Source organism: Diuraphis noxia, unplaced genomic scaffold, assembly GCF_037042655.1.
Source record: "Diuraphis noxia isolate RWA-SAM2 unplaced genomic scaffold, SU_Dnox_SAM2 contig0005, whole genome shotgun sequence".
Lineage (NCBI taxonomy): Eukaryota > Metazoa > Arthropoda > Insecta > Hemiptera > Aphididae > Diuraphis > Diuraphis noxia.
In genome coordinates this window covers 26,801,757-26,814,228 of record NW_028301715.1, presented here as the reverse complement: position 1 = coordinate 26,814,228, position 12,472 = coordinate 26,801,757, and the positions used below count along the sequence as shown (strand labels likewise).

Genomic DNA, 12,472 nt, shown 5'->3' with positions numbered 1-12,472 from the left:
TTAGATGTAAATTTCATTATTTCCTATATGTAATTTTTCTTCATTATTATGTCTTTTTCAGATAGATGAGCCAATTGCACGCAAGAGGTCTGCTGCTAGTCACGATGAGCTTAGTGTTGTAAGTGGAGCAAGTAGTGATAATGATTTACCCAAAACTAAAAAGTTACGATCTGATGAAGACCATCCTTTATTAAAAGATGACACTCGTGAACGGTTGATAAAAAATATTGTACAGTCAAGTGGTAAAAATGAAGTTGAATTAAATAGAAATGTAGAGAAAATACAAAATGAAATAAAAGTAATCACGGAAATAGCACAGACTAAACGTGACGAGTTAGTGACTTTGATCAGGTTACAAAAACTTAAAGAAGAAATAATTGAACGATTAATGATAAAATTAAAAGAACTTGATGCTATTAAGACAGACAACAGCAAAGACTGGAATTTACCAGAAATGTTTCAAATTAATTTAAGCCAGCCCGAACATATACTTAGTGAAAAGGTATTATAAACAATTTAATATATTTTATTAATATTTTATTAATAAATTATTGATTTTTTTTTTTTTTAACAGAATATCTTAGATATTATTGAGAATCGTGGTGATAGTCAACTTGAAAAGTCTACAATTAATAGTTATGATCAGAATATTTATGCTCCTTCATCATCTAGTAATAGTATCACGCCAATTGCGTCATCATCTAATGCTCAATCCAATGAATGGATAGTGTCAGATAGGGTAAACCGCACCAACCGTGTTCAAAGACCAATATTGCCTAAGCCTTCTGCAGCCAATAATCACAAAGAAGGTCGTCAAGGTCCTATATTAGATGTTAAGCTAATTATTGCTGATCATCGATCAAAAAATCCTGAAACTGCTGTGACTAAAAGAGGCCGTCGGAAAGTGACAACCAATGATTTTTCAGTACCAACATCTTCAGCTCCATTACGTTATCCAAATCCTATGGGTTTTGGTAATCCACTTCACCATGCCAGTGATGGAAATTTTAAAAATAGTAAGTTTAATATAATGGGTTGATAATTTATTTATTATTTATATCATTTTATCAGAATTTGAATATTTAAAATACTATTGTGTTTTGTTCAGCTATCACAAACACCCATGGAGTTCCAAACAATGTTATGGAACATGGGTCTGAACATAATCGTTTTAAAGATGTCCCTGCTTTTCCAGAAGTTACATTGCATCCAGTCTCGCAGCCAATGCAGCAGCAGCAGCAGCACCAACAACAACAACAAATCCAACAACAACCACAGCCAACATCCCTATTGCATGGTAATTTTTATCATTAAGAATTATTAACCAAAAAATATTGTTGTTAAGAATGACTTTTTTGACCTATCACAATATTGATAATACATAATCTCGGGACAGATAAATTTTAATAATGGCCAATCATAAACAATACAATTGAGTATGTAAGAATGTTTAAAGCAATATTAGTCATTAACTAAACAAAAAAATAGTTTTTAATTTTATAACATAAATAATAAATATATGTGCCTATATTGTTGGATTTAGAACATAAACCTTGGTAAATTAATAAAGGTGATTTTCTTAAATAAATTAGAAGGTTCAAGAAATTATATAGGTAATACCTGAATGAGTTTTGGCTTAGTAGATTGAAATATATTTAAAAAGTAAAAAGAACATCATTCATTATTGTTTTTTAGGTTTTATGTGCCTATTAAGAGGACATTATATCTGCATAATTTGTCTCCGTTATACGCAACGTAGCAAATTTTACACTCAGCAGATCACGTTTAGCTCAAGTATTTTATGATGTGCCTACAAACAATTTTAAATTTAAAAACACTTAATTTGCTTCAAAATTAAAATTTAATAAAAAACCCATGAAGTCATTTTTATATAATACTCTTACCTTTAAACTTTTTAAAAGGTCAATATTTACTCTAGTTTTTAAACTAACAGATCTAAACAAGATGCTGCTGTACGTAAAATTTGCTATGTTACACACTTGTAAGATTAATATAACACATAATGTCCTCTTAATTTGATGTATTTTTGTTGGTAAATAATAATAATAAATTTACTATTATAGGAATTTTAACTAAAGGCGCCGGCACACATCATTTACCACTTAGTATGTCACACCCTCCAACCAATTATTCGCCTACATTAGCAAGACTCTTAACTGCACCAGAACGTTGCAAGCAAAGCAGAGGAAAACGTCAAGCACCTGCAGCTACTGTTGTGTCTTCCAATGCGGTAAATACTAATTTAATTTATTCATTGAACTCGTTACTTACAGATATCTTACAACAGCATAAACTTTTTTTTTTCTTTTACTATTTTATAAGTTTCATTACATTCTTACCATAACATTTAGATGAGGTCTTTAAGTCTTTTATATTGATTATTAGGATTTTAGGAGATGCACATCAGTACTTATTTGTGGTTTCAATTTAAAAATAATTATGATACATAAATTTATTCTAATTACAAAACTGACGCAGTTAAAACTAACATGCTGACATTATTTTATTCAATGTTTTTCTATGCTTGATAAATAATTTTTTTCTCATTTTATCAGAAAATACTAAACATAACTTCTTAACTATGACCTAGATATGATTATTTACAAAAATACTACGATAAAAATTTTGGAGCTCAGCTTCCTATTAAAGTCAAATAAAATATTGAAAATTATACAACTAATATTATCTTCCTTACTGTATTTTATATATAATCAAATAAGAAGAATAGATATTAACTATAAAAAAGTGAGGTTGGGATTAATAAATCAAAAGATTATAGATGTTTTACAAATTAAAAACATTTAATTTTATGACTTATACTGAACATTCACAAAAGCTTGTTGTACACATTTATGTTGTGATCAAAAGTAAATATGCTAATTAAACTTTTTATATTTTAGCAATCTCGTAATGAAATAACTATTACACCAGTTCAGAGTACGTCAATGTCTTCAACTTTTCAACCAAAACCAAGTTGTTCGTCAAATATACCAGTAAGATTTTTAACCTCCTCTAAAGTATTTAAATTATTGTTGTTAAATTATTTTTTTTTGTTTTTAGCCTGTTCAGTTAGATGATGAAGATGCTTCTGATAGATTGGTTATTGATGAAGGACAAGATGTTATGAATGCAAACTCTCCATCTAGTGCTCCACAGTGTCAAGGTTGTATGCAAAAACCTGCACAATTTGTTTGTGCTGGATGTGGCAATCAATGGTACTGCAGCAAAGAATGTCAAGTATGTGATATTAAACTTAACTTATAGTTTTTAATAAAATCTATCGTACATTTTTTTTTTATCTTCCTTAATAAAGTTAGTCAATTGTTATCAAATATTTCTTTTATTAATTTTCATTAGTATCACCTCTGTGGTTAATCATTTCAGGCCAAATTAGAATTTGGTAGTGATTTATCCTATGTGCTTGGTGTTCTAAGTTTTGCACAAATAGTTTAGTTTTTTAATTACTGATCATGTAATGTTATCATGATAATATTTGATTACAATCAACTAAATTTATTTAAGAAGATACACAAAATCATAAAAATAAATTTTTTACTATAACACCGGAATTTGGTAATTATAGGAAAACAAGATAATATTTCAATTTTATTTTTAAATACAAATTATGCCACAAGAACGTTGAAATATATAAAAAAAATGCATTTATAAATTAAATTAAAAAAAAAAAAAATGTATTCTGAAAATATCGATTGATTTTTATATGAGTATAAATTAAACCCTCATTAGTCTTGGCTCTAGTTATGTATGATTTATGTATGTACATAATTTCTAACATTAAAAGTTCTGTATTTCTTTAGTTTTAACATATTATGTGTTTTTGGGCTGGATATTTTTGTTTGATTAAAATAGGTATTAGTATGTTTAAACATTCACTATTTGTACATTAAATATACTAAGAGTAGCCAGATATAAAAACGAAATTACACTAACATCTATTTTGAATAAAATGTCTAAATATTTAATGTCTTACTTATTACTTAATAGTGTAATTTAAAAAGAATAATAAAATAATCTTTTTTGGTCATTTGATCACAATTTTACGAATTATAAATATTTTTAGTGTTTATTATTGCTATCTATCGTCCATTAATAATTTAAAGGCAATTTTTTTTCTGATGAATATGTTTTGAAAGTGTCTTATTTTCCATCAGAAAATCATGAAATGCTGGGCTATAATCGACTTAAAAATTATAAATATTTCATATGAGTGAAGTCATATATCTATAGGCAAATAATATACATATAAATTGTTTATCATAATATAGCAAAAACAATAGTATTCTATAAATGCATGATATTATATTTATTGATATTTAATACAAATAGATAAAAATTTTATTTTTAATCTGGTGTTATTTCCTTTATATATTACTCTATGCATAAAAATAGACATATTTCTTTAAAAAACCAGGACAATTTAGCTTCCCAGAAGTTAATGCGGGAACAACAGGACATGCTTTTGAAATACAACACTTTCCCGTACAACACTGGGCATCTGACCACCCTACATATTATACATCAGACATTTTACATAAAATGAATGGAACGTTTAAAACTATATTTAAACATTAGTCCTTCTCCTCTAATTTTTTCCCACTTACAGTTCTTTTAAAAATATTGTTTTGTGATTATATTATTTATTGTACACAGTTGTTTATTAACTACTGACATAAAGCAGATATTAAAACATTGAACAGATATTCTTCTTTGAATAGGATGAAATGAAGAAATTATTTTATAATAAAGAAACAATTAGTTAAAAACTATATAAATATAAAAAGATTATTGAATGTATATTTTTAATGGTATCTTGAATTTTTATTTTGTTTATAGATTGATGCTTGGGATGATCATTCAGAAGTCTGTAGCGGTTAAATTAATTTTTACAAGTGACATTTGTGCCAAAAAAGATCTCTTAAAGATTAAACTAAACAATTTGAAGACAGTAGCTGGCTACCATTGTTTATAATTGACTTTGGTCTAGAGTACATACCCTTGGTGTGAATCTAAGTCAATTCACTATATGTGTATGAATGCATGATATTATGTATGTAAATTATACACATCAAATTAATCTTTATTAGGAACTGACAAATTGTTATAATATATATATATTTTATAAGATGTATGTGTATATATTATTACTATTTTTTTTTTTATATATATAAATTATATAATATACATCGTAATATTTCCTAATTCCACCCTTAGCTTATCTGTGTGTGTATGTATGTCAGTGTGTGTGCGTGTGTGTGTGTATTAGAATCATAAAGTTTTATTTCAAATACACAAAGTATCGTGGGTCAATGACTGTTAATTAAACCACCCATGGTATGTTTTTTTGTTTAATTGATACAAGTACAATTTTTTTTCTCAATGTGAAATTGAGACAAATTATTGTGGCTCATGTTTTTCTTTTTGTATTTACTCATGAACATGATGCACTTGCTTAAAATATATATATATAAAAAAAAATTTAAATTATTTGTACTAACTATTATGGTTTCCATTACTTGTTATAATATTGTATTGTATATAGCTTATTGATTAGTTACTAGGATTTGTTTTTTTGTTTATTATTTATATGTTTTTTTTTTTTATTTATTCAGTTTTCTGAGTTTGTAATATTATTTAAATTCAAAACCCTAATATCACATATAAAATGTGGATAAAATCATATCTTGATACACAATTGTATGCATACAGTATGGTGTAAAATTATATTGTAAAAAATTAATACAAAAAATGGAATATAAATAAATGTTTTTTTTGGAACACTTTAAGAATCATGTGTTTTTCCGTTTTGTTGTCATTATTTGTTGCCTAGTAACGTTTTGTATACGGTTTGATATGTACCCTGTTTGTTATTTAGTGTGTGCTACTATGCAAGTGGTAGCAGTCAAATTATTTTATCTCTCAATTTGTGTGAGGTAAGTGTTACTAAATAATAATTGTATTTTATATTTGAAATGTAATTCAATGTCAATGTGGTATCAATCATAATGTAGTGTTTCCATACAGAATTTGAAATATTTTTGTGTACTATTAAAAACTTTTTAAGATAATATTATAACTAACATATTACCTACTATATAAACTAGTTTAATAAGCTATTGTGACGGCAGAACTTTTTCCAGGTAATTTAAATAATCAAGTTTAAATTTAAAGTTTAAGTTTAAATCAAGTTTAAACAACTTGAATTATTATATAATATGTATCTGCATCATATTTATATATTACTGTAATATTTAAACTAATGAATTAATAGTTAATATTATATTACTTTTTTTGTTTAATCATTCAGTTCATTCTATGTAAATGGAACAATAGTTTTAAATAAAAATAATTAAATTTAATAGGTAATTTAATTTACAATAAATATGTGATTACCTAAAACATTATGCATTACCCATCTATAGAATGCATTTTTAACAAAATGTTTGGTAATTATTTAAAATTTGTGAGTTGCACTATTGCTATATGTGCCATGTCTGAAATGAACAAAAGATAATCAACTGATTTGACACTAGTTGATAGAATATTTTTCTTCGTTTTGACTTCAATATTTTGAGTTACATAAATGTTTAACTAACCATTACATTTTACATTAAAAATCTTAACGGAAAACGTTGAATTAACTAAAGTAAATTGTTTTCATGTATTTGCGACAGGCCCTATTTTTATGTGCACCACGACTGGCACGACTGTACAAGTGTGCACTACAGTCTACAAAACAAAAATTACATAATATGCAGAAAATATTAGTATTTCTTGAATTTTGTTGTTTTATTTGATTGTATTGTTAAATTATTATATACATATATATGCAATACATTCCTTTTTCTAAGATAATACCTAGTGCATAACATTTTTGTTTAAAGCAGTAAAATTATGTGTGCAGTCCGAAATTTTACAAAAAATAGGGCCTAATTTGCGATAAACTTATTACCAACTTGGCATCGACTACCATCGCCAAGACGACTAATGCCCATTGCTGTTTGGTGACGATATTCTACCAACGGGTTTAGACCAGCAATACTATTGTTAACCTATATCCTGGTGAGCTGTTCTACTCATGCGCAAAGAACTGACGAAATTGTTGCTCACCATAATATTCTCTAGACAAAGCTGCCGTGTAGGTTCATTTACTTTTTATTATGTAAAAAACGATCTTAATTTTTTTTTTTAATTCTTACAGTGTGGGTGATATCTTTTAAATTTGCATCTCAATTAATTTTAGTTTTCAATTTTTTATCTAAACTTAAGCTACATATTATAGTTAACATTAAATTTAGTTACAATCATATAGGCGCAATTTCCATAAAAAAAACACTAAAGGAACTTGCTTAAGCTATGCATTTTCTCATTTTAGTTTTTTTTTTTGTTAGGAGAAGTTATCGATACACAAGCAGCTAATTTTATAATTGGGGTTGCTGACACCCCCTAAGCCCTCCTCTATTTGCGACTATGATTGCAATGTTTTAATATTTTTATTTGTTTTATCGTTTTATGTTAGGTAGGTACTAATCTCAAAATGCCTCATGGACATTTTCGATTGCTATTAAATTCTAGAATCCCGATTCTGAAAAATGGTTGACCTTCATACCTTTGTCCTTAACATAACTTGAGGGTGAAGTGGGGAGGGAAATCTGTTATTTTGATTGAATTCTACGGATTTGTTTGGATTTCATAACTGTAAATGTGTACTCATATTGTATATTTGTAGTTTGTATATTGTGATTATATTAATTGTTATGTACAATTTCAAAACTCTATGGTCTTAGGGCTCGGAAGTTGATGACCTTAAAAACAATAAAAAATGCCATTAAAAATATGTGAATATGACTTAAAAATGGCAAAAAATGTCCTAAAAATTACAAATATTAGTTTTATATTAATAAAAATACATTTTTTAAAAATATTTTACTCTATTTTACTATAGAATTAAAAATATGATATAAAAATGACAAAAATTTCCTTAAAATAGGAAGATAAAAAAATAAAAAATATTTGTTTGATAAATTTATCAAAGCTTACAAATTAAAATCATTGCATTGTACAAATAGAGCATATTTTATGTTATCGAAAGTAAATGAACGTCCATTATCTGTTAATAAATATTTATGATTGGAAAAAAACTTTTCTCTACGTCCACTTAAGTGATTGGGGCAAATCTGAAATGTACCAAATCATCAGAACTGAAATCATCCGGAAAACACTCACTTGAAGCTTCTTCACCATTTAAAAACTTTGAAATTGTTGACAACGACAAATGTAATCGTCGAGATGAAATTGAATAGGTACTAATCTTAGCCTGTGGTAATTTCCAAGTTTTAAGTTATCGGCATAATGGTCAACAAGAAACGATAAGAAATGAATTAGTGTGAAATCAGTAAAAATGACTTAAAATTTAGGAAAATGACCTAAAAATGTCAAAAAATGACTTAAAAAGTAATAAACATCAAAAAATGTAAAATAAAAATTAGTTACCTATTCAGATTCACATGCTTATGAAACAGATTTGTAGCCAGGAGAGCATCGTCTAAAAAGTTTCAAAAAAAAAAAATGCAAAATGCATCAACTTCCGAGCCCTATGATCAGCGATGACAAGTGTGGTTGGGGGTGGAATGTTTTTCTCGCTCAAAACCAATGATGCTACTGGTATAGGTACCTAACCTGTGCACGGTGTTAACAATGCACCCACTCGTTATGTTGCTAGGAAACTGGCCGAGTTTAAACAATAAAAATAAAAGAACATTGTTTCTCATGAAGTGTCTGCAGAAGTGAGGTTATGGACTAAAGAAAGATCAGGCTTGGCCACAATATATATATATATATATATATCACTATTTTGATAGGCTGATTTTTTATTTTTTTGTTAAGTGTTCTTTACATCGGTTCTTTTTAACGGTCATGTGTGTTTAATGCAAATAGGTATCATCCATTATAATTGTTCCATGATTGCTAGACAATATATGTACTTATAATAGTGTTGTAATAGGTATAAATAACCGACGATTAGAAGGTACAACATACCTACCCATATTCGTAATATTAAGTAGGTAGGTTGGTAGGTAGAAAATAGTTCTGTATATGTAGGTACTATTGTTTACGTTTTTACCAACTAATACGAGTAGGAATGTAAGTTTAACATGAATTAATCATGATGATTATGTATCGGTTATAGTGTAAAAATGATTGAGTTGATTTTTCAGATGATGTTCAAGTGTTTCACTGTAATAAACAAACTTGAAGCTAAACGTAGGTATCTATATTTAAATATTTAAAAGTCAAATTGGTTTCAGAGACGGTGAACGATCCACATGCGCTTAATGATCTGAAGATGGGGCGCGTAGAAAAAAAAAAACAAAAATGACGTCGTAGATATAAGATGTGTCTAAGAACTTAAATTACATTTTGAATTTTTTTCATCGGATTATATTATAGATAACGGCATTTCTTTTACGTTACCTACATTGTATTTTCCCATTTATATTTAAAACTTTTTACATGAGAATCTTAAGAATTTGCAATTTTGAAGTACCTACCTACAATAGCTATTATTAAAGCTATAAATAGAAAGGAAACAATTATCAAATTCATATTTTTATAATACTGCTGTATAAAGCCGTATTTTTAAAATATAAATGGAAATTTAATACTATGAATATAAATATCGTAATGATGTGAAATGTGAATAATAATCAAAATGAAATAGATAAATGAAATACATTATGTATATTATTATTATAAATTGGCGTGCCATGAACTTTATATTGACTGTTGAGAGTACGCCACACCACCGATTTTTAAGGGATGCTGGTAATTTTAATGGAATTTCGAGAAAATTTGACGTTAAATATCAACTCATAACATAATAACCGTGATCGGCTTCATTGTTGGTTGGTCGAGCAATGACTATATTCAGTGGCGTATTTTTTTTTTTTTTTTTTTTTTGGGGGGGGGGGGGGTGTCCTCCATGTCTTGACACCCCCCGATATTTAAAAAAAAGTCCTAATATATTGGACATTAGTGTTGTCACTTATTTTATAGTATACTATTAATAAGTGTTAATTATAGTATTAACAAATGTCAAACTTCTTGTCAATTCCTAACATATTAATTTGTTAAAAAATTAATTCAATGTCTTTTTACATTAGTAAATAATACTAAACATTTTGTTTGTGAGGTTCAATAAACGTTGACACTCCCCGAGAAATCACCCAAAATACGCCACTGACTATATTATGTTAAAGATTTTGTAGAAAAACGGTTTCAGTTAAGATGAACGTTTCAACTGTTTTTACAGTTAAATATAGTTATAAGTTCAAATTTACACACTGTATTACTGTAAGGAAAACAATGTATAGTTTGCTGTTTCATAACGTTTTTATTTTTTTGACATTATTAATACAAAAAAAAGAGATTACAGATTTTTTTTTTAATTCAATATTTTTATGTTATTCAAACTTAAATAAGCTTTTTATATGGTACTTATTTATTATATGATATAAAAATAAAAACGGTAAAAGATGCAGAAATAATTACTATTGTCTCCGTGTAGTAATAAATTTGATTTGTCAACTCTCAACTGTGAACAACTGTGCAGTGACTGTAGTCAGAGTGGTTGTTTATTGCACCGTTTTCCACGAACATTATATTTTATGGGTGTATATTACGACTTCCTCTTAAGCATCAAATATTTTTAGCTGGTATATCTACGTAGGATCATAGTTTTAGTATGATTCATTGACGCACGAATTTTATCGCGATGAGGCACAATACAATATCACAATGACGCGTTTCTATTAAAACATATTATTAGTTATTACTATATAGCTTTGGTCGATGCAGTTATTATTTGAATTTGTGGGCATCAGCTGTAGTGTAGTACCCAATACCTATATAGGTGACAATAAATACCCATCAATTAATCGATCGGGCCATCAACGATTGTTTGTCATAATGCTATTATTATATAATAATTAATATTATAACAATGTGGCGATCGTTGCAGGTGGCGTCGGCGTATAGCCATTTTAAGTCTAAATCAGAGTACAGCCGACGGCGGTACATATATAGCGCCGTATAGCCAAATTATTATTATACCTTTTACCTATAATAATAGGTAATAATAATATGTTTATGCAGCTCACAGCTCTTTGGATCATCCGAACGGTGATTGCGAATTAGTGAATAATTTGACTTATCTTAATGAATTAGAGTTATAGCGGTCATAATATATAGTTTTGTATTTGAACATGTAACATTTATACACTAAAGCGTCATAATTACATACTTAACGGCTTTATTTTATCCATGCACGACTATTATTACCTATAACCTAATATTATATTTTAATCGCGTGATGACGATATTAGTTTATTGCTACTGTGCGCTATATTTGTAGACAATATAAACTATAAAGTCTATATAATTTTAATTTATAACGCTGCAGGTTTGCTAATTAATCGTGCCGGTACACCTTACCGATTACCATAATAATATTACATCATACTTATTCATCGGGAATGAATACATTTTACACCTAATACATTCAAGCTCTAATAATTATTATCAGGCGATCGAAGAATTTATAATAATACCATCATACGGAACATTCGATGTGTATCTAAAACATATTGTATATTTGTATTATTATTTTGTACAATATTATTACTGTTATTTAAATTTTTTGTTTTTATAATGTATTGATTGTACAATCTGTAAAGAAATATTTCTTACAATAAGTACAATAAATAATGTTGTGGATTTATAGAAAGTATTAAAAATAAAAATAAAATCAACAATATTTCAGACACTGTGTGGGGGGGGGGAGGAGGCTTGTGTGAGGTGCTTATAAACTGATGGGACTTCATATTATTATGTATTTAAATAATATTGTATGTAAGTATGTACAAGTGTCGTTCGTGGTTTCAACGGTTGTACATTGAGTTTTATTTTATGCACCCACCTATGTGTATAAAACTTGTATACATTAAGAATTATTGTAATTAAGGCGTTTTGGCGGGTTTGTGCATTGTTCGTTTTATGTATTGTTATAAATTATAATATTTTAATCATAATTAAATTCTTAAAAACATGTCATTTTTTTTATCGCAATTATGCATATAGTTTGAGTGTGATTAAATACTTGTTAGGCTTATAGGTGTCTATTTTTTTTTTTTTTTTAAGAAGAAAAAAAGGTCGTCATTACGAAGAAAAACGAGACATTAAGCAGCGGCTAGTGCTTTTACAGCTGTTGCTATATATTATAACATGCGACAACGCGAGCGTATATGACAAAAGGACAGAATACAGAATTAATTTCTTGTATTTTAATACGTTCAACTTTTATTTTAACCTAAATGGCTTAATGTGTATGGCATTGTACGGTATATACATGTATAGACATATATACACGTCTATT

The 12,472-nt window shown here is 27.6% G+C and overlaps 2 protein-coding genes across 5 annotated transcripts in view; both read left to right on the top strand.

The window, feature by feature from the left end:
* The window catches only part of LOC107166506 (uncharacterized), a 32,663-nt gene extending 26,835 nt beyond the window's left edge, over positions 1-5,828 (top strand). For 2 of the 3 annotated variants that reach the window (XM_015515192.2, XM_089229937.1), the window contains 7 exons: positions 62-502; positions 575-1,016; positions 1,109-1,297; positions 2,085-2,251; positions 2,922-3,014; positions 3,082-3,258; positions 4,876-5,828. In XM_015515192.2, the coding sequence (XP_015370678.2) occupies positions 62-502; positions 575-1,016; positions 1,109-1,297; positions 2,085-2,251; positions 2,922-3,014; positions 3,082-3,258; positions 4,876-4,917 (1,551 nt within the window). In that variant the 3' untranslated portion in view covers positions 4,918-5,828. The remainder of the gene's footprint in view (positions 1-61; positions 503-574; positions 1,017-1,108; positions 1,298-2,084; positions 2,252-2,921; positions 3,015-3,081; positions 3,259-4,875) is intronic. The other variant, XM_089229938.1, reaches the window with a different exon arrangement.
* A 137-nt stretch (positions 5,829-5,965) lies between these two features.
* BBS9 (Bardet-Biedl syndrome 9) overlaps positions 5,966-12,472 on the top strand; it is a 28,600-nt gene continuing 22,093 nt past the window's right edge. For both annotated transcript variants that reach the window (XR_016192226.1, XM_089229939.1), the window contains exon 1: positions 5,966-6,179. The gene's annotated coding sequence lies outside the window, so the exon portion shown is untranslated. The remainder of the gene's footprint in view (positions 6,180-12,472) is intronic.